Genomic DNA, 23,512 nt, shown 5'->3' with positions numbered 1-23,512 from the left:
CAATGCACCAACATTTCACTCGCTGCGTTATCTGATTACTGAGAAAACTCTGTTAGAGAACAACTTTATACGTCTTTTATACGTTTTTTATACGTTTCTTTGTGTAACCTTAAGGTTGGTCTGAACCCTGGAATTATGGAAACTTTCGGGCCTCATAACTTCTAAATTGTTGGTCTAAAGTATATAAAAGTAGAATGGCAAAGATTTGATAAGATCATCTGTGAGGTCAAATTTGGGCCAAAATGCCATTTTTGGCCCCAAATCCCAAAAATAACGGTTTTTGGCCCACTTCTTTTTCGTGCATCGTAACAAAAATATTCTTGGGCCAAATTGTTTTAAAAATTAATTTTTAAAAACTAGATAAAAATATCTAGGACCTGTTTTTTCATTTTTTTGAATTTCGACCAACTTAGAGAAATTTGCACCAAAAATGATCAAAAAATGCTGATTTTTCAAAACCCGATTTTGGCCCAAATTTCAAATATTTTTGGTGAAATTGGTCAAAATTCAAAAAAATTTTCTAAGATGCAACCATCCATGTCTCCACTGCATAAATTTCACATCAATTAACATAGGCGGTGAAAGCTGTAAAAAAATTTTCACGCGCTACGTCGTCCTCATCAGACCAGAATAAAATATGCTCTTTCCTCCCTTAAATTTGATGCTTCCACCGCCGCTGTTAATTAACAAGAGCGGTTATTGCACTTTCGCAAATCGGTGGACCGAGCTAAGTTTTCTGTGCTGAAATAAATAATAATTTTCAGTGCAGTAGTTGTAGTCCTTGCCCCTATAATATACATATCTTACTTGTCACCAATGCGCTATAATTTTGAGAAAAATGCAAAAATAGGCACAAAATTGGCCAGGGGTGTAGTACCACCTTAATCGGTAGCTTTTCGCGTAATTACATAGCTTAAAGGGCTGGGGTATGAACGTTTGGACAATATTTTTGTTTGACATGAGAGCACATTATATAAAGGTAAATTGTGCAATTTAGTTATATTTTGGTCCAAAACATGGTGTTTTTCGGGCTACAAAGGAATAGAACATGCATTTGGCAATTGTGGGGACCCCCAAAATTTGGGGCCCTAGGCCCGGGCCCCATCTGGCCCAACGGCAAATCCGGCCCTGCTTAAAAGTTATAGTTTGAAAAACGTAAAATGGCAACATAATCAAACCTTGTAATGTTATATTTTATTTTCTCAGATGTCTTACTCAGCCGCGTCTTCAGCTTTATCTGATCGTGAAAAGTACCCCTATTTCTACCGTACCTACATGCCTGATGCAGCAGTCAATCCTGCCAGAGTACGACTCATGAAAGACTTCAACTGGAATCGTGTAGCTACTATACATTACAACCACGAGCTTTTTTCGCTGGTATGTAAATTTTAAATCATATTATGGGATGGATTAGGCTGTTTTTGTATCACGACGATAAAACCACGATATTTACAACTATGCCAGAGTCGCCAGAAAAACGTCAAATTTAAAATTAGTGGTTATAAACGTAGAATAGATAATAATAATAATAATAATAATAATAATAATAATAATAATAATAATAATAATAATAATAATAATAATAAATCCACGTTTTACCAGTTCAATATAATCTAAAACATTAAGGTGCTAAATTTTGTGACTAGTTTTGCATTTTTCTCAAAAAATAACTACACACTGGTAACAAAAGTTATTTAGGCCTATATTATAAGGGCAAAGAATCCAATTACTTCACTGAAATTTTAGTGATTCAAGACAAGTGGTTCATTATGTTAAGAATTTGGTACATTCTAGCGGTACCTCTTTTCTTATCATAAATAACGTACCGCTTGTCTTGAGTCACTGAAATTCCAGTGTAGTATTCCTTGCCCCTATAATAATTTTGTTACCAGTGTGTTATTATTTTTTGAGAAAAATGCAAAAATAGTCACACATTTATCAAGGGGTGTACTACAACCTTAAGTTAGAACAATCTAGTAAAACAAAACCGGGCTGAGCTGGGTCTCGAACCTCCGGCGTGACAAGTACAGCGCGTCTACTTTTGAGCTACATGATATGATTGCAAAACCGTAAAACTAATAATTGAATTCATGGTCTGGTTGAACTATTACGTTTGAATGGGTGTGCTGCTGACACGTGCCAACGTCGAATTACACAAGAAAATTCTGTTTATGCAAATTTCAACGCGGAATACAACCATTCAGGTCCAAATATAGGCCTGACACACAATGGTGCGCTTCAGCATTTTTGATTAAATTGAAAGGTTCTTAATGATCTCGAATCATAATACAGGGTGTCCATGAAAGAATCGCCGGAAATTTAATTGTTTGGGTATTTTAACGCCACAACTAAACATAACTAAATAACTGGCGTGGTTGAGGAAAAAATCAGCTATCATATACTTTTTGAATTTTGACAATTTACCACACCGTTCCTGAAATATAAGAATTTTACGAAACTCCCTCATTTTCAAACCGTTTCACGGATTCAAATATCAATCGATGATCTGTATTCGGAGTGCTAATAATCACTGCGCATCATCAGCGAATTAGGCGTTTGATATTTGATTGTAAATTGATAGATATTTGACTCTGTGGAACGGATTGGAAATGAGGTAGTTTCGTAAACTACTTTTACTTCAAAAACGGAGCGGTCAATTGTCAAAATTCAACAAGTGTGTGATAGCTGATATATTCCTCAACCACATCGGTTATTTAGTTACGTTTGGTTTATGGCTTAAAATAGGAAATTGCAGAATTCATTCTGCAACCATTTTTACATCCGAGATCATAAGTTCAAAATTGTTTGATCAAATGACCTTTTTTTTTTTTTTTTTAGATAAAAGATGTGTAGCTTTCAGTTATGTTGTAATTTTTTGTCTTGATAAAAGGCGATCGATGACCTACTTACATTACTCAATGAAGCCAATATTACAATCATCACATCAGAGAGCTTCGCTGCAAGTCCTAAAAATCAGATTGCAAATATAAAGGTAAGGGGTGCGTATGTGCCTATTACAAATGCGTTAATACAACTGCTGTTTTTATTATTTTGTTTTTAAGGTCAATAGGCGTTTGTTTTAAATAAAACCATGTGATTTGTGCTTGATAATTATTTTTCTAAAATATAAGGCATAATGTTATGATTGCCGGAGACTTCCTTTAAAATGATCAAGTGAATAATACTGGTAGCATATTATATACTTAATATTTTAATGTAGGAAACATTTTGGTACTTTGCTTTCTTCCCCCTTTCATTATGACACTGCACTTTCTTTCCCCCTTTAAGTCTGCATATATTGTTTGCTGTTTTGAAAATAGAAAATTGAACTTTCTTTCAGGCCCAGGATGCAAAGATCATCGTAGCTAATATGTATGAAAACCAGGCTCGAAGAGTGTTCTGTGAGGTAAGAGTATATTTACTTATTCAATAGTTCGTCATTGACATAGCATATTCTTGATCATTGCAATTATTTGAATTTTTAAGGCCACAAAATAATGGGGCAATGGGGGTTGCTAAGTTAAATCCAAAAACTCTAGATATTTTGGCTAGTTTAATACAGTTTTCAAGGTCATATCACTTAGTTTGGTGTCAGGAAAAGGCTACTGTGAAGTTTCAAGGTCATTTCAGTTGGATCAAAGAAGTACTCAAATCCTATCACTGCCATATCCATGATATAGCAATGTATAGTATGTAGTATATTGGTTCAAGCTGTGCCAGTATAAACTTTCCTTGACAGTTATTTGAAAATGGCTTTATTGTTGAAGATATGAAATTTTATATTTAAATATCAGCTATTCTTTGTCACTAAGATCTAAATCATGATGAAAAATCTTTTAAAATATGAATTTTTCCTGAAAAACTGCAATGACACGTGAGCAGAAAGAAATCTTGAAGGTGGACAATTGTCTACCTTTGGGCGGACAATTGTCTTCCCAAAGCACGTCATGGGGAAAAACTTGTAAACCCCAGCACGTCATGGAGGAATTTTGTAAATGATGATTCTTAAAGATTTTATTTAATAGCGTTTTAGATTTGATCAAATACCACCAGAGCAATTAATTAGTTATCTTAATGACTTGACCTTGAAATTTTTAACCGACTTTCCCGTGTTGTTATCGAATTCCTCCATGACGTTCTGGAAAAGATAATTGTTGAAACCAAACTAACTGACACTAATTGGGCTATTCCATTTAAAATTCACGCTACCCCTGTGGTAGATTGAGCTAAAATCTTCCACAGAGGGAGTATAGGTTTTGAATAGAATAGACAATTGGGTAACATGCATTTGAAATTACTCATTCCAGTTGTGGAAAATATAGGTAAAACCATAATACAGGGGATTATAGGTTTCAAAATGATCAACTCTGACAAATTATGTTTGGAAAAACATACTCCCCTGTGGAAGATATTTCCAAAATCTTCCACAGGGGAGTATGGATTTCAAATGGAATAACCCAATGTTGACTGGCCTGACCTTAAACATGTGGAACTGACACTCACAATCGTATACATAATGCACTATATGAAATATAGGTACTTAGTTGTTATTATATAGGTCAACAAAAAAACAAACAAATACAAGAAATTTAAAGTAGAAAGATAACAATGATTGTGAAGGTCATAATTGTAGTGGGCTCTTGCCACGCACGTCTTCAGTGAAAAAATAAATATAAATTATCAGGTTTCGATAAACATTCAATCAATATTGGAATATTACAATTAAGTAGGCCTACCCATATTAGCAATACAAGGTGTCAGTTACCAACGCCAGGTGTAAAGGTAGTTATATACTGCGCCAATAAAGTATCCTTACACTTGGAAAAATAATCACAATTTCAAAACTGAACGATATTGGGGTTAATTTGTTTTTTTAATAGATGCACTACCTAATCCTGCACATTATGACACCACATTGAATCCAATGTGACCTCAAGAAGTAAAGTTACAAGCAATTGAATAGACGAAGGTCCCGTTTTAAAAGTGACAAACTGGCCTATACAAGGCGCAAAAAGATTCCAACAAGCGAAACAAAGAGACAACACAGTTTCTTCAACGAAGCGTTATTTAAAGCAGTTTTTATTTCAGTTTTTGCTTCTCTGTACTTTTCATAACTTTCATTTTATTTGTCAGTTCTTTTGTTTCAGTTTTCTTTTGTTCCTTTTGTTTTAAATTAAAGCCAAACGCATAAATTAGCCATTCACGACTCTCAAACCAGATGTCTAGTATGTGGAGTTTTGAATAGGCCAGTTTGTCACTTTTAAAACTGGACCTTCGTCTAATCAAATGCTTGTAACTTTGCTTCTTGAAGTCACATTGGATTCAACGTGGTGTCATAATGTGCAGGATTAGATAGTGCATCTATTAAAATACAAATTTACCCCAATATTGTTCAGTTTTGAAATTGTGATAATTTTTCCGAGTGTAAGGATACTTTATTGGCGCAGTACCGTATATTAAGTCAATCAGTAGTAGTAGTGTCATTGACAGAATGGTCAGTGACCATTTTTACTCATCTTTATTAAAATTGAGTTGTTTTCCTATAGCTTTCCTCTGTGTTTCCATCCATATAATTATGCACTCTCTTTCGCTGATCCTAAGCAGAGCTAAACTGTATAACAAAAATCAGAGCTCTGAACCAAAATGATCCAATTTGTAAGACGAAATAAAAAAAAAAAGTCTTTCAAATTCAAATACCGGGCCTGGTATCTATATTTTTATTTATTTATTTTTTAAATTTATTTATTAATTTCTTTTTAATATAAACCTGGAATCTGACCTCCAAAATTGAGATCAATTAGTCGTCATGGTATATCTCAAAATTATTCTTGTGCCTATTGAAGAGGAAAAATTGTTTGTTGACCATAAATTAAGAATTAATTAGCTCTATATATATATAATTAAATGCATTATTTATCTTTGTTGGCTTTGAAATAGAGCCTATATATATATCATTAAATGCATTATTTATCTTTGTTGGCTTTGAAATAGAGAGTCGGTACGTGTCGGTGCATGGTCGGTGTAAACCTAATCAACAACCGTTTGTTTAAGATTGTTAGTGTACCTGTCATTTTTTCAAAGATTCGCGGGGGATGTATATTAAAATCTATATTGGTTTCCCCATGTTTGTAAGATTTTTCAATAGGCCTATGTCAGTAGTGTTGATTTGATGAGTAAATGCTTCCGGACTTATGTATATGTGGCAAGAGTAATGTACTCTTGAAATAGATGTTCAAGGACATAGTTTCAAAGTAAGACATGTTCTTGAAAACGTGGAAGACCGTATCATGTTTGAACAATAAGATAATTTTTTAAACTGCAGTTAAACTTGGCAACGTCGTCTTTAATAATAACACGATTTTATTACAATTATAGACAGTATTAAAAATGATCTGTACAATGTTCAAAGACGCAGTTCGTTATAAGTATTGTATTGTGTATAGTATGGTACCAAATTATATCTTTCAAATAAAGACACAGCCATTAAAGGAGGAAGGTACGATTTTGTTACATGCTATATTCGATTTTGTTTAATGCCTGTGACTACATGGGTCCTTGCCTTTTTAATTCCAGTATTACAATTTATACCTTTTGATATGAGATATGTGATTTTGAAAGGCCCATATACTATCCAACTTTAAGACACATTCTGGCTAATTACAAAATAAATATAAACAATCTTTCAGTTCTTATATTTTAAGACAATAAGAAAATGTGGGCTTTCCTCTGACACCAAAACTTCCATTTTAAAGTAAAAAAAGTAGGGATGAGGTGATTGGTAACTTAGTAAATGGTAACGTTCTCTTCTTTAAATACAAAATTTCCTTTAAAAAGTACTTTCTCTGTTTTGACCAGGCATACAAACAGGGACTGACGGGTGATGACTACGTATGGTTGCTTATTGGTTGGTATGCACATGAATGGTGGGCTGCAGATGATGACTATATCGACTGTACGGTCGAGGAAATGACCGAAGCAGTCCTGTCTTCGATGTACATCTCAACAGAGCCACTGCAACTTAGTACCAAAACAGAGCCAATCGTATCGGGAATAGTAAGTGAAGTTCTCTATCACCGATCCATAACCCAAATCCTAAAAATGAATCATGCCCCTACATGTAACCTATACAGTGGCGTAGTTATTAGTTATGGGTGGTGGCACCCGGGCCAAAGATACAAGCGTGCATAATGCCCCCTCCCCATTCTTGAAACAATTGCCCCCAAATTTGCACAAATATCGATGATTAATTTTGGTTATAATGAAGTTGAATTTGATGATGAAGCAGCTACCTACTGCTGATAGTATAGTGTTAATGAAGTAGCTATCTACTGCTGATAGCAGTGTTAATGAAGTAGCCATCTACTGATGATAGTAGTGTTAATGAAGTAGCTATCTAATGCTGGTAGTAGTGTTGACGAAGTAGCTATCTACTGCTGATAGTAGTGTTGATGAAGTAGCTATCTAATGCTGATAGTAGTGTTGATGAACTAGCTATCTATAATGCTGATAGAAGTGTTGATGAAGTAGCTATCTACTGCTGATAGTAGTGTTGATGAAGTAGCTATCTACTGCTGATAGTAGTGTTGATGAAGTAGCTATCTAATGCTGATAGTAGTGTTGATGAAGTAGCTATCTACTGCTGATAGTAGTGTTGATGAAATAGCTATCTAATGCTGATAGCAGTGTTGATGAAGTAGATATCTACTGCTGATATACATTATGCCCCTCCCATCCTTGAAACAATTGCCCGAAAATTTGCACAAATATCCCTGATTAATTTTGGTTATAATAAAGTTGAATTTGATGACGAAGGAGCCACCTAACTGCAGAGAGTAGTGTTAATGAAGTAGCTATCTACTGCTGATAGTAGTGTTGATGAAGTACGGTAGCTACCTACTGCTGATAGTAGTGTTAATGAAGTAGCTATCTATTATTGATAGCAGTGTTGATGAAGTAGATATCTACTGATGATATACATTATGCCCCCCCCCCCATCCTTGAAACAATTGCCCGAAAATTTGCACAAATATCCCTGATTAATTTTGGTTATAATAAAGTTGAATTTGATGACGAAGAAGCTACCTAACTGCAGAGAGTAGTGTTAATGAAGTAGCTATCTACTGCTGATAATAGTGTTGATGAAGTATATAGATTATAGATACAGCTAGCTCTAAAACCTTTTCTTCATTGTGTGAAACAGAACATTTTGAAAAATCAAAAACATATCCAAGAAGCTATCAAACTTTAAGAGTTGGGCTCCACTAACTACTTTTATATTTCATATTCATTAGCAGTAGATAGTTACTTCATAAACACTACTATCAGCAGTAGATAGCTTATAACATAGTTATTCCTTTGTAATTATCAAATTAATAGTTTAATAGTTTGAACCTTAAACTTCAGTTTCAAATGAAATATGACCACTGAGAGATATCAGTGGAGGAGTATCGACTCTGTTATTAGTAACATATTCTTCAAACACGTTTTTCTTGGAAACGCATTTATTTTGTCCATCACGTACGCCACTATAATAATGTTGCCACCGATGAATAGATTCTTGTCAAAATTACTCAACTTATCAAATTTGATTGGGATAAATGATCTGAGGGGTAGCGTATAACAGAATCTTGTCAAAATGATATGGATAATCTGGTCAAATATTGATCTAGAGATCTGGTCAATATAAAAGGTTCTTATACTTGCTAAAATAATCCTGAAACTACCCATTTGATTAGGATTATCAGGGTCAAAGTGATAATAAACCAAATCACAAAAGTGAATAGTACGAAATTAGTGTGTGCAAAATGTTCAAATTAAACCATAACACGTTACTGATCATTCATGACATCGATGTAATGATTTTTTTAAAAGAACTTACTAAACATTATACCGCGTAACAGTGAGGCCGGGAGGAAACAAAAAAAAACCCACACGCGATCAAGTGACAGGAAAAAAAGACATCAGGAACACGTTTTTCTCATTAGTAACCCCTTGTAATGTAATTAGTTTATTATTTTTTGCCAGTAATTAGTAAGAAGCCATAAATGGCGCGGACATATCTTTGTTACGATTTCAAGTAATTGATCATTTATATAAGTCATCACGTATGTGGTGATTATTAAAAACAACTGTGATTGTACTTTGTGGAAATATCTAATTATTGTAGTCAGGAGGATTAGAAAAGTCCGAACACTCTTAAACACTGAACAAGAAGGATTCTTGCAAGTTCCGATTTAACTTTTTAAATAAAAAGATTAAAGGTTCTTTTTATGTTCTGATCACTATTTAAACAATAATTTTAAATAAAAAAGAGTTCCTGTAAGTTAACATAACATATAGGGTCCACAACTTATAAGTTCTCCCTAATACTTTTTAAAATAAGTCGAAAAATATTTTTTTATTCGAATTCGATGCCACTAGTCGATAGAGCACCCCTTTTCTATTTGGCACTACACGTATCGTAAAGTCACTTTGTAAAAGACACCTAACAATGCACTTTAAACCCGTTTTCATAATAATTATAGACACCGCAAGAGTACGTGAGATTATTAGAGGATCGAATGACATGGCCAGAAAATCAGCAATATACATGGAACGGTCTGAACCCCTTTGGCTACGACGCTGCCTGGGCCATAGCTTTGATGTTAAATAAAAGTATCGAAATACTGGACGATATGGTATTTTCTGATAGCAAGACAAGACGTCTGGAAGATTTCACCTACGATGATGAAGAGATGGCTGCATTGTTTTTTGAACTATTGAAGGAAACTGATTTCATCGGAACAACTGTGAGTATTAAATTTCTGTAATTAATTTGATTTAGAGAATTAAGGTAGGGCCTATTGTTTTTAGCCGCTGCCGTGCGTCTATTGGCTCATATAACACGCCTGACATCATTACCGTATATTACGTAAACGAGGCGAAAACAATAATACCTTTAATCTCATTCTTAAACACTTCAAATAAAATAAAAATATTAATCATAAGTATACCAAATTTATTTATTTTAAATCATTTTACAAGGAATTACCTATGGCTTAGAATCGACCAGTCCCGTGATAGCTATGCGTCTCCGATTGGTTTTCATTTTATACATAATATTGAAATATTATTGGAACCAATGAAGAAATTATCTAGATATTGTGGTAATATCAGCCCTATTTGCTGGTAATAGTTTAGCAAAAATCTTATGTCAGTTAAGATCACATTTGATATTTTAAACTAAATTCTCATTTCAAGACAAACATAAATTAAAAACATGTAATGTATATGCGAATGATTTATGGAATATTAGAAAGCATCATTCGGCACTTTCATTTTATATAATGTCTGCACAAAAAGTAACTCAGCTGTTATAAATGCGCCTATAGATTCAGAACTAATAATTGTTTTCACAATATTTCAACATAGCGAGAAGGATGATTTATTTACACGCATTTTGATACCCCATTCGTCAAATGTCGTTCAATATTAACGACACAGTACGGTAGTGCTTTTACAGAAAAAACACCCGAATTTAAAAGTTGCAGTTCACAGCGATCAAATGGTTATAATGCCAGCACTGTAAACACGTAAAGCCCGCCATTATCTTCGCACTTACAAATAACTGCAACTTTTAAATTCGGGGTATTTTTCTTTCAAAACACTGCTGTATTGTCAATATTGATATAATATTGGATGGCTGAGCATGATACCATAACATATCGGATGAGTCATAAAAATATCGGACGAGCCAACGGCGAGTTCGATATTTGTATGACGAATGACCATTTGTATGACCATTTGTTATGGTATCATGCGAAATAAGCCATCCAATATTATCATTATTAGGTGTTCTATAAACTCCTAATAACCCTGAAAACATAATAATGACCAAAATTGGACAAATGGGGTATAAAAATGCGCGTAAATAACGTATCCTTCTTTTTATGTTAAAATATTGTGAAAATAATTATTAGTTCTGAATCTATAGGCGTATTTATAACAGCTGAGTTACTTTTTGTGCAGACATTAGATGCAGTCGACCAGGAATTATACGTTAATTTATTTGATTACTTCATTCAGTCGTTTATTATCACTAAATCCATTAATCATTCATGTCATTACATCGAATGACTGATAGATCCACTGAATGACTTGTTAATTCCAGCTTAAAGCACATCATAATACACGGTAAAGTGTTTAGGTTTTTGTAAAAAAAATATTTTACTCAATATTGAGTAAAAAGGTCACAGCTCAACAGTTGAGTAATTTTCAACATTGAGCTCATAACATTTTTTACTCATTTGTTGAGTTCTGACCTATATGAGCTCAATGTTGAGTAATTTTTTACTCAACTGTTGAGCTGTGACCTTTGAGTAAAATATTTTTACAGTGCACATTGACGCATTTATTGAAGCAGAAAATATTTAGTATCCACATTTCTGTGAAAACAAATGACATTTTTTAAAACCTTTATTCCTACTTATTACAAATCCAAAATACTCGTAAAACCCAACACCGTCATTCTCTTTTGAAATAAACACACTTTGATATGTACCCGTACCCCTCAGCACACCGACGTTATAAAACACTAGCAATTATGTGAAAACTTTTCTAAGCACCATGTGTAAGTTGTCAACACCATTCGTGTTTAAAGATAAACCACAGTGTTTAGCAATTACACAGAACAGTGTTTAAGAAAACACAGTGCACAGTGTAATGTTTAAGCAAACGTTCACGTTGTATGCTTTGATGTGTTTAAAAGTTTAAAATGGGAAGTTCACTTATTTGAAAAGGAATTAACGAGTTTGGATTTTATTTTGGGTTTTTTTAATATGGTGGGACAAATATCTAGAGAATGTCAATATCAAAAAATATGTCTCAAAAATATAAATATTTACTAATTTTTTTAAAATAAACATCAATGTGTTTAAAAAGTGAAACCTTTATTTACAGTGTTCTCACTTCCGGTACTTTCAATTGTACTTACACTTTGCAACAAATATAGTGTGTATCTAATCATGCTAATGTCTCATTCATATAGAGCCATTATTTTAATACTTAGAATGCCTAGTTCAATTTTTTCATCAATAATTTATGCGAGAACATTACATGGCCATATGAGTGGAGCTAACGGACTGTAGCGTCTATTCATGTACAGTATAATTGTGTCCGATTAGAGCGCTGACATGTTGGAAAATGTTGCTAATCAAAATTGTACAACCTGCTTTCAGTTTCCGAATATGGGCAGTGAACTTCTATTACTATTCGGGAATTGTCAGTCACTAAAAATCACGCAAAGTCACGCGTCCATTATCAGCTCTTAATAGGCGGGAAATGTTAGGCTTTTACCACTACGCCGAAAAGTAGACCTACGTTAAGAGTGCTATCATTTAGTTGACCTGTCTGGCCTATATGTTGTGTGTTAAAGAAAGTAGGCAAAGGACAGGAATTCAATTAATAATTTGTGATGATTCTGTCACAAGACAATTCTCAAAATAAAATATTTTGATATTAATCCGCGATGTTATAAGGCCCGCCGATTACGAGCTGATCAAAGTATAAGTGGTATATCAAGTATATGACCTGATTTGACATAGGTCACTCCTTCCCGGCTTAGGTGCTATTTTGTTTCCTGCCTGGTTATATTCCCGTGTACTAATACGTAGGTATTAAACCATATTTATGAACATTATTCAGAAATTAACATAACTCACCAAACCGAAAACAGAAATTGTCCGACGTTCAACTTTTCAGTGAGCAACAAAAGACTAGACATGATGCAGTCATGTCTACAGTAGAATTCACCTCGACCTTTGCAGGACTTAAACCCCATTAAAAGCTATTAAACCAAGATAACACTCATTGAAAACAGCTCAACTGATTAAATCATATCTTCTCTGGTTAAATACACACAACATGTTTCTGCTTTACACGTACAATGGAGCAATGAGCTGGGATTATATTTTCAGTTGGGTGAACGATTATAAAGCGAGCGCTAGAGAACAATTCTGTGTGGTCTTTGTTTACGAAATGAGAAAATACGTGCTTATTGTTATCCAGCGTTCTTGAAAATGAGAAGCATGGTGGTTTGCAGACTTAACACGGTTTGGAAATAATTTCTTCATATTTTTTGGTGTTATCTGTCGTTTACATATCCTTCCTAAAACACCAAAGTACGCATATTTCCAAACATCTAAATTAGCTAAAAATTTAGGACATGTTACAAAACTATATTTTCTAGAATTTTAGAAGAGTACTTTTAATATTGGCCGGTTATTTTTCACACAGCGACGTTAACTAGGCAATGTAATATTACCTATAACATACACTAAAACACCAAAGTACGCATATTTCCAAACATCTAAATTAGCTAAAAATTTAGGACATGTTACAAAACTATATTTTCTAGAACTTTAGAAGAGTACTTTTAATATTGGCCGGTTATTTTTCACACAGCGACGTTAACTAGGCAAATCCCCATACTTTTAACCTAGGCTATTTAGCTCTATTTGTAGAGGTCACGCGTCAATGGTAAGAGCACTGTGTATTGTGTATAGGAAAACGGACAGTAACTGCAGTATGAATAAAAAGATTGTTCACACGTACATTGCTAACACTTCAAAATAACAATGAGATCCGAAACCGAAAACTGAAACAGGAACCGAAGCTGAAAAGATAAAACGACCCTAAGCATCAGGTCGAGTAAAATGACTGAATCTTATGAAGACCACAGCACCATAACGCCAGGGTATTTATATGCATGATGATGAATTTCAAATCTGTTACATAGGCCTATGTCATGTGGACCCATATTCCCTCAGCTCCGTAAATGTGGAACACGATCGGAGACTAGACATCCGACAAGTGTTCAAAGCACGGAAGAACTCAACAAAATATTAGTAAAACTAATGTAATACGTAAACATGGCAGTACGCATTAGTGCTGTTTGCTAGAAGCACAATTATCAACAGAATGACAAAATGTATAATATTTGAAAAAAATAATCAATTTATCTTCAAAATTGACCTTGATAAAACTAATATTTTATTATTTAAAAAAAAATATAATCGGAAAATGGTTTGATTGAAAATGGGTCAATCTTCTATCATGTGCCATTGTACTTTCCTATAGCACGTTATATCTAAATACGTCCTCTCTGCGTCTATTCTGCCTTCCTGAGTACATGGAGTACGTGACTACATGCATGTCTGAGAGTACACAGCAGCCACCTTAACCCTAACAAACCTGAGTACTACAAAATACTACAAACAACTTTACGGCGCATTACTGGGTCCCCGCAGCACCAAACTGGTGTTGTGACTGCCCAATTGGGCCGCTTAAAATTCGATGTTAGATTCTTTTGTGAAACTGTCATCATTCGGGTGATAGATCGCAGTTTAAAATACCCCCTCCAAGCCCGCATCATTTCATGAAATTTATGGGTCAAGCGAAGTTACCCATTCAGATAACTCCATTTGTAATGCACACTCCCTGTGTGGAAGATTAAGGTGATATCTTCCATAGTGAGCATGGAATAACCTATTTCATGGTAATGAATATGTGAAGAGAGCACTTATCAGACTGGCAACCTTTTTCTTTCCTGAAGTTACTGCCGTTGGCGGCGCTAGAAGCTGGTCGAAAATTGTCGGTATATTTGTTTTCATTCACATATAATTGCTTTTAATTGATGATATTGTATTTTTCTAATTTGTAACAGGGACCGGTAAGCTTTCGAGATGGAGACAGGGTCGGAGTGACACAAGTTGAACAATTACAAGGTATTTGATAAATTGATGTAATAAACATGATAAACATGATAAACGAAAACACTTATTGGGCATTCATGTTTTTATAGTTCTAATTGTAGACGATTAAATATTATTCATCTCCTATATATAAGGGATGAAATCCAAACTTAACCGGCGGTTGACCGCCGGTTCAGCCCGGTTCCGTCCGGTTTCCATTTTTTAGAACAATAAAAACCGGACGGAAGCGACGGTCAACCGCTGGTCGTGTTTTATTATAATCACTAATACCCTTCTTATACAACTTTTTAGTTGGCAATCCGAAATAGAATTTGCTGAATCGATATAAACACTTTCGTTTCGCTCGTATGGAGACTATAACCCATTGCAGATGCATGCTTTATCTATGGTGCATTTGGCATCGGGCAAATGAGCTATGATAGTGCTACGTCATTTGGAGGATATTTCAAATCCTTGAACAGGACAATCTGTCCGATTTGGAACATAAAATCATATACGATTACACCGTGAATTTACAAGAATATAATGACAGCAACTTTGATATTGTTTATGCCACAGCTGGGTGTGATGAAGATTGGCATTTTTATCAAGGTCACTGTTATCGATTCGTCCAAGATAGACTACCTATGACACAGGCGGAACAAGGTTGCCAGAATTTGAGTGCTCATTTAGCAACTATTTCTAATCAAGAAGAACAAGCCTTCGTGTATGGATTGTGGTCGAATTTGACCATTCCTGAGCGTCCTTTTAAATGGTAAGCATAATTATTGACGTTTGGGAGCTTAATATTGAAGGCCTGGGTCACATGTTACTCTCAAATTGAGGTTAGTATAAGTATGGTGACAATGATTTTTTCCAAGTGAAAATCAAGATAGTCATGGTGGTGAAATGGAGTCCTTTCATGCAGAGCAAACCCAATAACCAACCATTCAAACGATAGGACACTTACATTTATATTAAAGTAGACATTAGCACAGATAACAATTAGTGAGCGAAATTAACTCAAGATCAATCAAACCTAACGCTGAAAATTGTGTCTGCTACAATGTCATGTTCTGAAAAACTAGAAACAAGTCGTGAGTGTTTAGTTGGTCGCCTGAAGAGACTATTTAACGCGCTCATGTCAATTTTAAACATGTCCTCTAAATTTCAAGTTATGTGTACTTATTACTAAAGACAAATTTATTGATCAAACAATCATGCTGCTCAGTCATTGGGCTATTCCAGTGGAAATCATATCCATACACCCCTGTGGAAGGCATGACCTTAATCTTTCACATAGGAGTGTGAATTTCAATTTTCAAATGGTTTTACCTGAATGGATGCTAGTTTACCTGTAACCTTATACAGCCTGTCTCAAAAAATATTGTGCAAGTAAAAAGCGCCCTCTGTGGCAATTAGAAAATACCCTTGTGACATAATGCTTATATCGACGTCAAGGGCATAGACTAAGCTCTTAAATGCCGTTTAGTCTGTTCAATTTGCTTGTTTTAATCTCGAGATATGCTTACTTAACAACGAAAGGGTAAAATCACAATTGTGCCACTTTTACTAGGGAAGAGGGCTGTACATGTAAATCAATGATAGCATCAAGTTTATCTGGAGTTCCTTCGTGAAATCAAAAGAATGCATCAATTACACAACAATACAAAATTGTTTTATCATGATAAAGGTATAATGATTCTCTTTTTCCTCTTACGACAAATTAAACGATAAATAAATATTTCACATTCTGCTGTAAAATTAAATACATGTGCATGTCAATTATTTTACCATGGTAAATACTGTTCTTTTTGCCATTCAAGACATGTTAAAAGACAAACAAATATTACACACTTATGTGTTAATGAACTTTGACAAGTTCATGAAATTTGACAAATTAATGAAATTAGACAAAATAATGCACGCGCGTTGAGGTGTTGATGCGTCAAATGCACGAGCCCCGAAGGAGGAGTGCATTAGACGCATCAATATCAGCTATCATTGATTTACATGTACAGCCCTATTCCCTAGTAAAAGTGGCACAATTGTGATTTTACCCTTTCGTTCATAACTAAACATATCTCGAGACTAAAAAGAGCAAATTGAACAGAACAAACGGTATTTGAGAGCTAAGACTGTGCCCTTGACGATGATGTAAGCATCATGTCACAACGGCATTTTCTAATCGCCAAAGAGGGCGCTTTTCACTTGCACAATTTTTTTTGAGACAGGCTGTATAACGGAGCTAATCCTTGCTACGAAGCTATTATCCTTGATTGATGTAACCTTTACTTGGTAATCTACATGTATGATGTACTCACCATTTCGAAAGGACTCATTCAAATATCTGGCAAGACAACTTAATATTGCTTTGTTTTTTCCTAAACAAAAATACTATTATTGTTGACAATAACAATTGTTTTTATTAATTGTTAAAAGGCTGATTGGTTTGAGATTTGATCCTTCAACACGTAATTACACTTGGGTTCTGCCAGTTCATACATATTCTTACGTAACGTGGAAGCCAGATGGCAGTGACCTCCCCATAATAGATCGAGCAGGGGACTGTGTTTATGTTGACTATACACAGGGATCTGCAAAATGGATGGCCGGACAGTGCACCGAGCAGATGCCTTATATTTGCCGAAAAAGTGGAGGTTAGTCACGTAGTTCTTGGGCCACGGAGCTAAAAATGGGAGTTAACTACCAAAGAAGGGTACAAATTCAACCGATGCTTTTTGAAAAGCTACACAGCTATAGTAGCTTAGTCTCAGAATGCAGTCGTTTTTGACAACTGGTGAAAACCCTTTATTGTCGATTGCCGCACACATTTATGGATAACAACACACGGAATTTTCCCAACTAAATGACTTTTATCTTGGCTCATAACTGATGAGGTATCAGATAACTTGACATAGATAATTTAAATCACTGTTTATTTTTCGGTGTATTTTATGAATAATTATTATGCTTATCAAAACAATAATAGGCCTAGTTTGTGTTTTTTATATATAAAATGTTGTTTTATCCATTTTTATGGCATGCAATAGGAAAACATTATTCGTATAAACCTCAGAAGAAAATAGTAAAGGTTTTTCTTATTAGGGTTTATCTAAATTATCTATATTAAATATATTGCCATTCGCATCAAAGGTGGAATAGGATCTAAGCTTTAAACTGCTTCAATGAATCCCATTTATGCTAAAATAGTTGTTCCTAACAGACAGTGTAAACAGTAAACCCTCTCAAAAACGTATTGTCCCACCATTTAATCTGTCAAATGTCAATAAGTCATCCCATGGAAGAAAGAGATATCTCTTTCTTGGTCATGCCTATATAGCTTCCTATTCTGATTGGCTTAAAATACAAAGTTAAATGGCAGTAACCTAGAAATACACATTGCGTCTACATACATTAATACTGCATTAACACATGAAAACATGCGTAAATGGAGGCAATATTGACTAAGGTAAAGTTGACGGATTTCGCATCTCCATTTTTTGCCTCGGAAGAGCTGGTAGCGTATAGGTCTTTTCCCTTACTGGTTGCAGATCTAGCCGAATACATGTGGCATGTAAACTCCTGCAGAACATTGAACATATCTTCAATAGAGATAAAAAGTCAAGGTCAAGAAACAAAAATGAGAAAAAGAAGATTATTATATATTTAAACCAGATATAATTCAATCGTAAGCGAATAATAAAATAATGACAATCTTGTACAATATTGGTGCTAAAGGAGAATGAACAAAGAAAACAAAGGTTAGACGAATGAAAGGAAAATAGGACAGGTAAATGTAATAATGATATTAACAGTAAATAGATGAATAAAATTAAATGAAATAAAGGAATAGAATGAAGATGAACATGAAAACAACAAAGAAAGAGAAAGGTTCATTAGAGAATGAATTTGGAGAAAACCTGATAATTACAAACACTCGCTGAGCAGCAAGACTTTCCCTCTAAGCTTTTAATCCGATAAGCTGATTATCTATTTGTTTTCATGAATTGGAATACATTCTTTGATGTATTACTGAGTTCAATCATCTGAAATTACTGGAGCGTGAGCCACCCAGGCTGGTGGCTCAGCATAGTATTTTATTAACAGAAGGTATTCTCCAAATTCATTTTCTAATGTGAAAGAATGAAAGGGAAATACTGCAAGTAATAATAATAATAAGATTTTGATAACGAAAAAAAATGGATATGAATTAATATAATGCAATTTATTGAATCGACTCGATGAAAACTAGAACTCCAATTATACCGAAGTTAGCCAAGCGGAAAACTGAAAGCGAGGCCAAAGATGTAAATTGCATACTCCCAATTATGCAAACTTAATTTGCCAAGTTACTATAATATCTAGCCGAGACCTGGTACATATGTAGTACAAATCTAATAAAGTACATTATGTTTAGCATTTTGCTAGTTTTAATTAACGAAAAGGACTATGCAAATGTTCAGGTTACGCTGGAATGAGGCATCGGTACCTATTGGGGGCACCGATAGCACAAAAGGACCAATTTAGACTTTGTGCCTAATGCCTCAAACAATGAACAGAATAATATTTGCATCTATTATAGACAAAGCAAATCTATACTTCATCCCATTTGTAGGTCACTTAATTCTTCATTTGTTCTCTTCTCTTCTTTCTTCAATGGATTGTTTTCTTATTATATTTGTTTTATTCACATTTCTTCAGGATTACATGAAAATATCGGTTATTTAAAAAAAAGATATTTATCTATAACTATGCCTTTTAAATTGTTGTGTAGTTTAATCACTTCAGGATTACATGCAAATATCAGTTATTTAAAAAATTTTTTATTTATCTATAACTATGCCTTTAAATTTTTGTGTAGTTTAATCACTAATTATATGTAAATTACCCTTTTTTATGGGCAAAGGGTTTTGTCCAATCCTTGTTTAAAAAGTGTTACCACAAATACCATCATGATATTGTGTATTGACTTTTCGTGGTTCTTTCTCCGCAGACTTTTCAGAGCATCGAATTGCATTATACACCACACAAGGCGATGTCTTAGACTGGGAAAGAAACATCATATGGAGGGGTATGTTATTTAAGTATGTGGACACTCTGTATAATTATACTCGGCATTACCAGGCAATCCACAATGTAATTTACCAATAAACCAGCATGTTTCTACTGATGCGTACTATAAAATAAGGGTTGCGGTTTGTACTGGAGCAACAGGTCTAGCAAATATAAGCGGAATTTACCCAACATGTCCAAGATCAATGAAAGATCCATAAACTGATTTTATGGTCACTATTGGATATATTAATGTACCTGAAATGAAGGGAACATCCAGCAACCAATATTTAATATCAGTTGTCAAACCGCAAGAGTTGTCAAACCGCAAGATCTGCCTCATGATCACTCCAACCCGATCTGTTACCTAGCGCGTTATCCGGTATACTCCAAAATAAACCACATCACCCCAGTAGAAACGCGTATAATAGAAGCATATATGGACCCAGACGGTGTAAATGGATGGAGGTGGGGTGCGCGTGGGGAGTAAATAATTGTGAGAAAATACTACCTACTTATGGCATTATCAGCATTTGTAAAACGTTTTTATCGTATTGTGCAATAATTCACATATTGTAAGGTGTTTTTGTTAAATTTCATGCAATCGCAGGTGGAAAGGTTCCTTTAGATCATACTCCTAAGGTCATCATCACTACCATTCGAGTTCACCAAGGCATCGGCCTTCATCTATACCTAGCTATGTGCATATTGGCTGGGATCGGAATTGTTATGGCTCTCTTCTTTCTGGGATTCAACATTAAATACAGAAATCAAAGGTAAATGATAAACTCGAATTAAAAATGACTATGGTTATATAAATCTGTACAAAATGGATAAGAGTCGCTACAGACTTTTTAGTGGATGTAGAATATTCGATGTAACATGTCTTAGTAATCTATTCCCCGTCATTTCCCAGTAATGTTTAAGTTCTAACGAATGTTTTACGTAAAATCGATAATATATTTCCACCAGACATTCTACATAACATATTGTCGATTTTATGTCATCAAACATTCGTTAAAAATATTGCTGTAACTGGATTAAATCACGAAGACGAAGACAGTTACATTGAATGATCTACGATGTCGAATACCTGGAGTCTGTAGCAACCCTAATGGAGTACGGTTAGACGACACAAACAATATTGCTTTAATCATGTTAATTGCAGCTAAATATTTTAAAACGTGTTGGAATTCTCATCAAACAAAGTATTGTTATGCTTGGAGTTCACCAGTAATTGTCCAGTACTCAGCATCACGCAGCACCAATAAAAGAACAAAAACTGTTAATCAACACTAGCGTATTTCAGACAACGTACGTCAATTGTTACTTAACTGCTCAATTTTGTGTCCCACATCCAAGATATTTTTTGCATGGCTTGTGCTTTAGATTACTAAATCTAAACTAGCCTCATTCCGCTTTTAATATGTTTAAGGGTAGGCATAATTTTATGGGTTTTTTTTGTAATTTAATAACCTGTTTTAGTAGCTTTCAATGTATTGTTCATTTTATGAATTTGAAAAAACACCCCAGTTCTTTTAAAATTTGTGAACAGATTATAAATATATGTTATCTCCGCACCATCTTTCCACTAAGAACCCCTCCGACAGGTGCATGATCTGCATTAAAACAGCAATAACAGATAAACAAACACAGGGGCGTAACCCCCGGGGTTTCTCGCTGGTTGTAGGTATACGGGGACGTGCCACGGTTTTTGGGTACCTTTTCAGCGATTTTGGTATCATCAATGGGTGGGATTTCAGTGGAGACCAATGCGCCCAATTGGGTGCATTTTGGCAAAAGTGCCCTTAAAAGCGTCAAATTTTGGGTGCTTTTTGTTGAAAATTTGTATACTGATGGGTAGCAGAGCTCTGGATGGGTAGCAAAAACAGTAAAAAGTATATAGAGAAAGTCAGCATCCAAAAATCTGCGTGGTACATCCCCGTACAAAATTTTCGAAGAACCCCTCCACCCGGACGTAACTAGGAGGGTTGGCAGAGGAGTAGACTTCCCCAATAGTAAAATATTCTCGGTGAAATCGGACCGAATGCTAAATCGACCTTTTCTGGATGCAGTTCTCTTCTTAACATGTCAAACCAGGACAGATTTAACCTTAACCGGGTTGATCAGGCTGGTATATACCGGACAACATGGGCTCTTCTATTGATCCTGAGAAAAGGTGGGCTAGTGTAGAATATGGCATGACAACCAATAGTGTAGTATTCATTCCATATTAATCTGTTGTTTGTGAAGGTTTGTGAAGATGTCTAGTCCCTATCTCAACAATCTGATCATCTTAGGAAGTATCTGCGTGTATCTTGGTGTACTTGTCGGTGGTGTCGATGGAAACTTAGTATCTGTGGAGGAGCATGCTATTGCCTGCCAGGTAGGTAGATAGAGAGTTCATATTCATAATACTACTATTGACTCATTTAAAGACAAGTTTTCAAACAGGTTAAGTAACAAACACAAAAAACAAGTATTAATAAACAGTTGGCATAGTTCATTTAGCATGCGACTCGACAAAAGGCATTAATATGCAAAACAGGTATCAGCCTAATGATGGCACACAAGACACAACATGTCTCCGCCTGTTATTGACCACAGGACTGAAAACACAGGGAAACCACTTACTAGTATTACGCCAATGAAAATTTTGTAGCAATTTTGAAGTATGCGCAATCAAAACCCGAATATTGGAACGTAACCTTTCTTTTCTTCTTTCCAGATTCGCGCTTGGGTGTTCTCTGTTGGATTTGTTCTTGCCTTTGGTTCAATGTTCAGTAAAACCTGGCGGGTACACCGTGTCGCTGCCTTCAAGACACCTAAAAGACGGGTAGGGTAGTTTCAGAGTGTCAGACGAAAGTTTATTTTTAGAAACAGAAAGTAAGGTGTACAACGCCAAATAAATGTTACGTGAATTACAACCCACCAAATGTAAGCAAATAACTAAACTTTCTGCATCACAAGTCTAAGAAAATTGGATTTCAGTTTCCCGATTGGCAAAATAAACCAAGGATGAGATAACCTTTCATTATATTTATTATTCAATGTTAGATGAAATCCATATGACACCAGTCAAAATTATTGTTTTTATAATTATTGTTTTATATTGTAAAGTAGTTCGACAGTCGACAACATGTGAGTTTGTAAAACACCTGTACCTCTGAGAGCTTTTCCAAGAGAATCACGACTAATTTATATGGCTACAAAACTACAAAATATACAAATATATACTGCCATGAGAGGTTCTGGTTAAAACTATGGGCCCGAGTTGAGATCAATAGTATTAATTGATCTCAACGAGGGACCATAGTTTTAACCAGAACTTCGAATAAAGGCAGTATATATTTGTTTTATATACTTCATTAATATGTTCTTTGTTCATTGATTGGTTAAAAGAAAATTATTTGACGTTTTGACTCTCCAGCTTTTATCCTGAGTGAACAGCACGACCAATTTAAGGCCAACCTATATTTTGCCCTTCAAAAAATCGGCTAACCAATTACAGCAGCGCGAAACCACGCAGTTTCGCGTGCGTGAACTGTTCTGTCGAATCGAATGTGCGCACGCGGAAGGCATGGTCAAAAGTACTATTTATGGCTTGGAGGTACTATTTACGGCTCATCCGGGACATTGAAAATACTATTTACGGCTTAGAGGTACTATTTACGGATAGGAGTACTGATGGTAGAACTATTTTTGGTCATGTGATCCACTTTTAACCA

The 23,512-nt window shown here is 34.8% G+C and overlaps 1 protein-coding gene across 1 annotated transcript in view; it reads left to right on the top strand.

Moving 5' to 3' along the window:
- The window catches only part of LOC140153115 (gamma-aminobutyric acid type B receptor subunit 2-like), a 53,049-nt gene that overhangs the window by 25,423 nt on the left and 4,114 nt on the right, over positions 1-23,512 (top strand). Inside the window, exons 4-15 of the mRNA XM_072175751.1 lie at positions 1,207-1,377; positions 2,891-2,992; positions 3,341-3,406; positions 6,856-7,053; positions 9,525-9,788; positions 14,702-14,762; positions 15,309-15,504; positions 17,172-17,389; positions 19,726-19,803; positions 20,395-20,560; positions 22,038-22,170; positions 22,513-22,620. Coding sequence (XP_072031852.1) covers positions 1,207-1,377; positions 2,891-2,992; positions 3,341-3,406; positions 6,856-7,053; positions 9,525-9,788; positions 14,702-14,762; positions 15,309-15,504; positions 17,172-17,389; positions 19,726-19,803; positions 20,395-20,560; positions 22,038-22,170; positions 22,513-22,620 — 1,761 coding nt within the window. The remainder of the gene's footprint in view (positions 1-1,206; positions 1,378-2,890; positions 2,993-3,340; positions 3,407-6,855; positions 7,054-9,524; positions 9,789-14,701; positions 14,763-15,308; positions 15,505-17,171; positions 17,390-19,725; positions 19,804-20,394; positions 20,561-22,037; positions 22,171-22,512; positions 22,621-23,512) is intronic.

Source organism: Amphiura filiformis, chromosome 5 (genome assembly GCF_039555335.1).
Source record: "Amphiura filiformis chromosome 5, Afil_fr2py, whole genome shotgun sequence".
Taxonomy (NCBI): domain Eukaryota; kingdom Metazoa; phylum Echinodermata; class Ophiuroidea; order Amphilepidida; family Amphiuridae; genus Amphiura; species Amphiura filiformis.
This window is presented reverse-complemented; position numbering and strand designations above follow the sequence as displayed.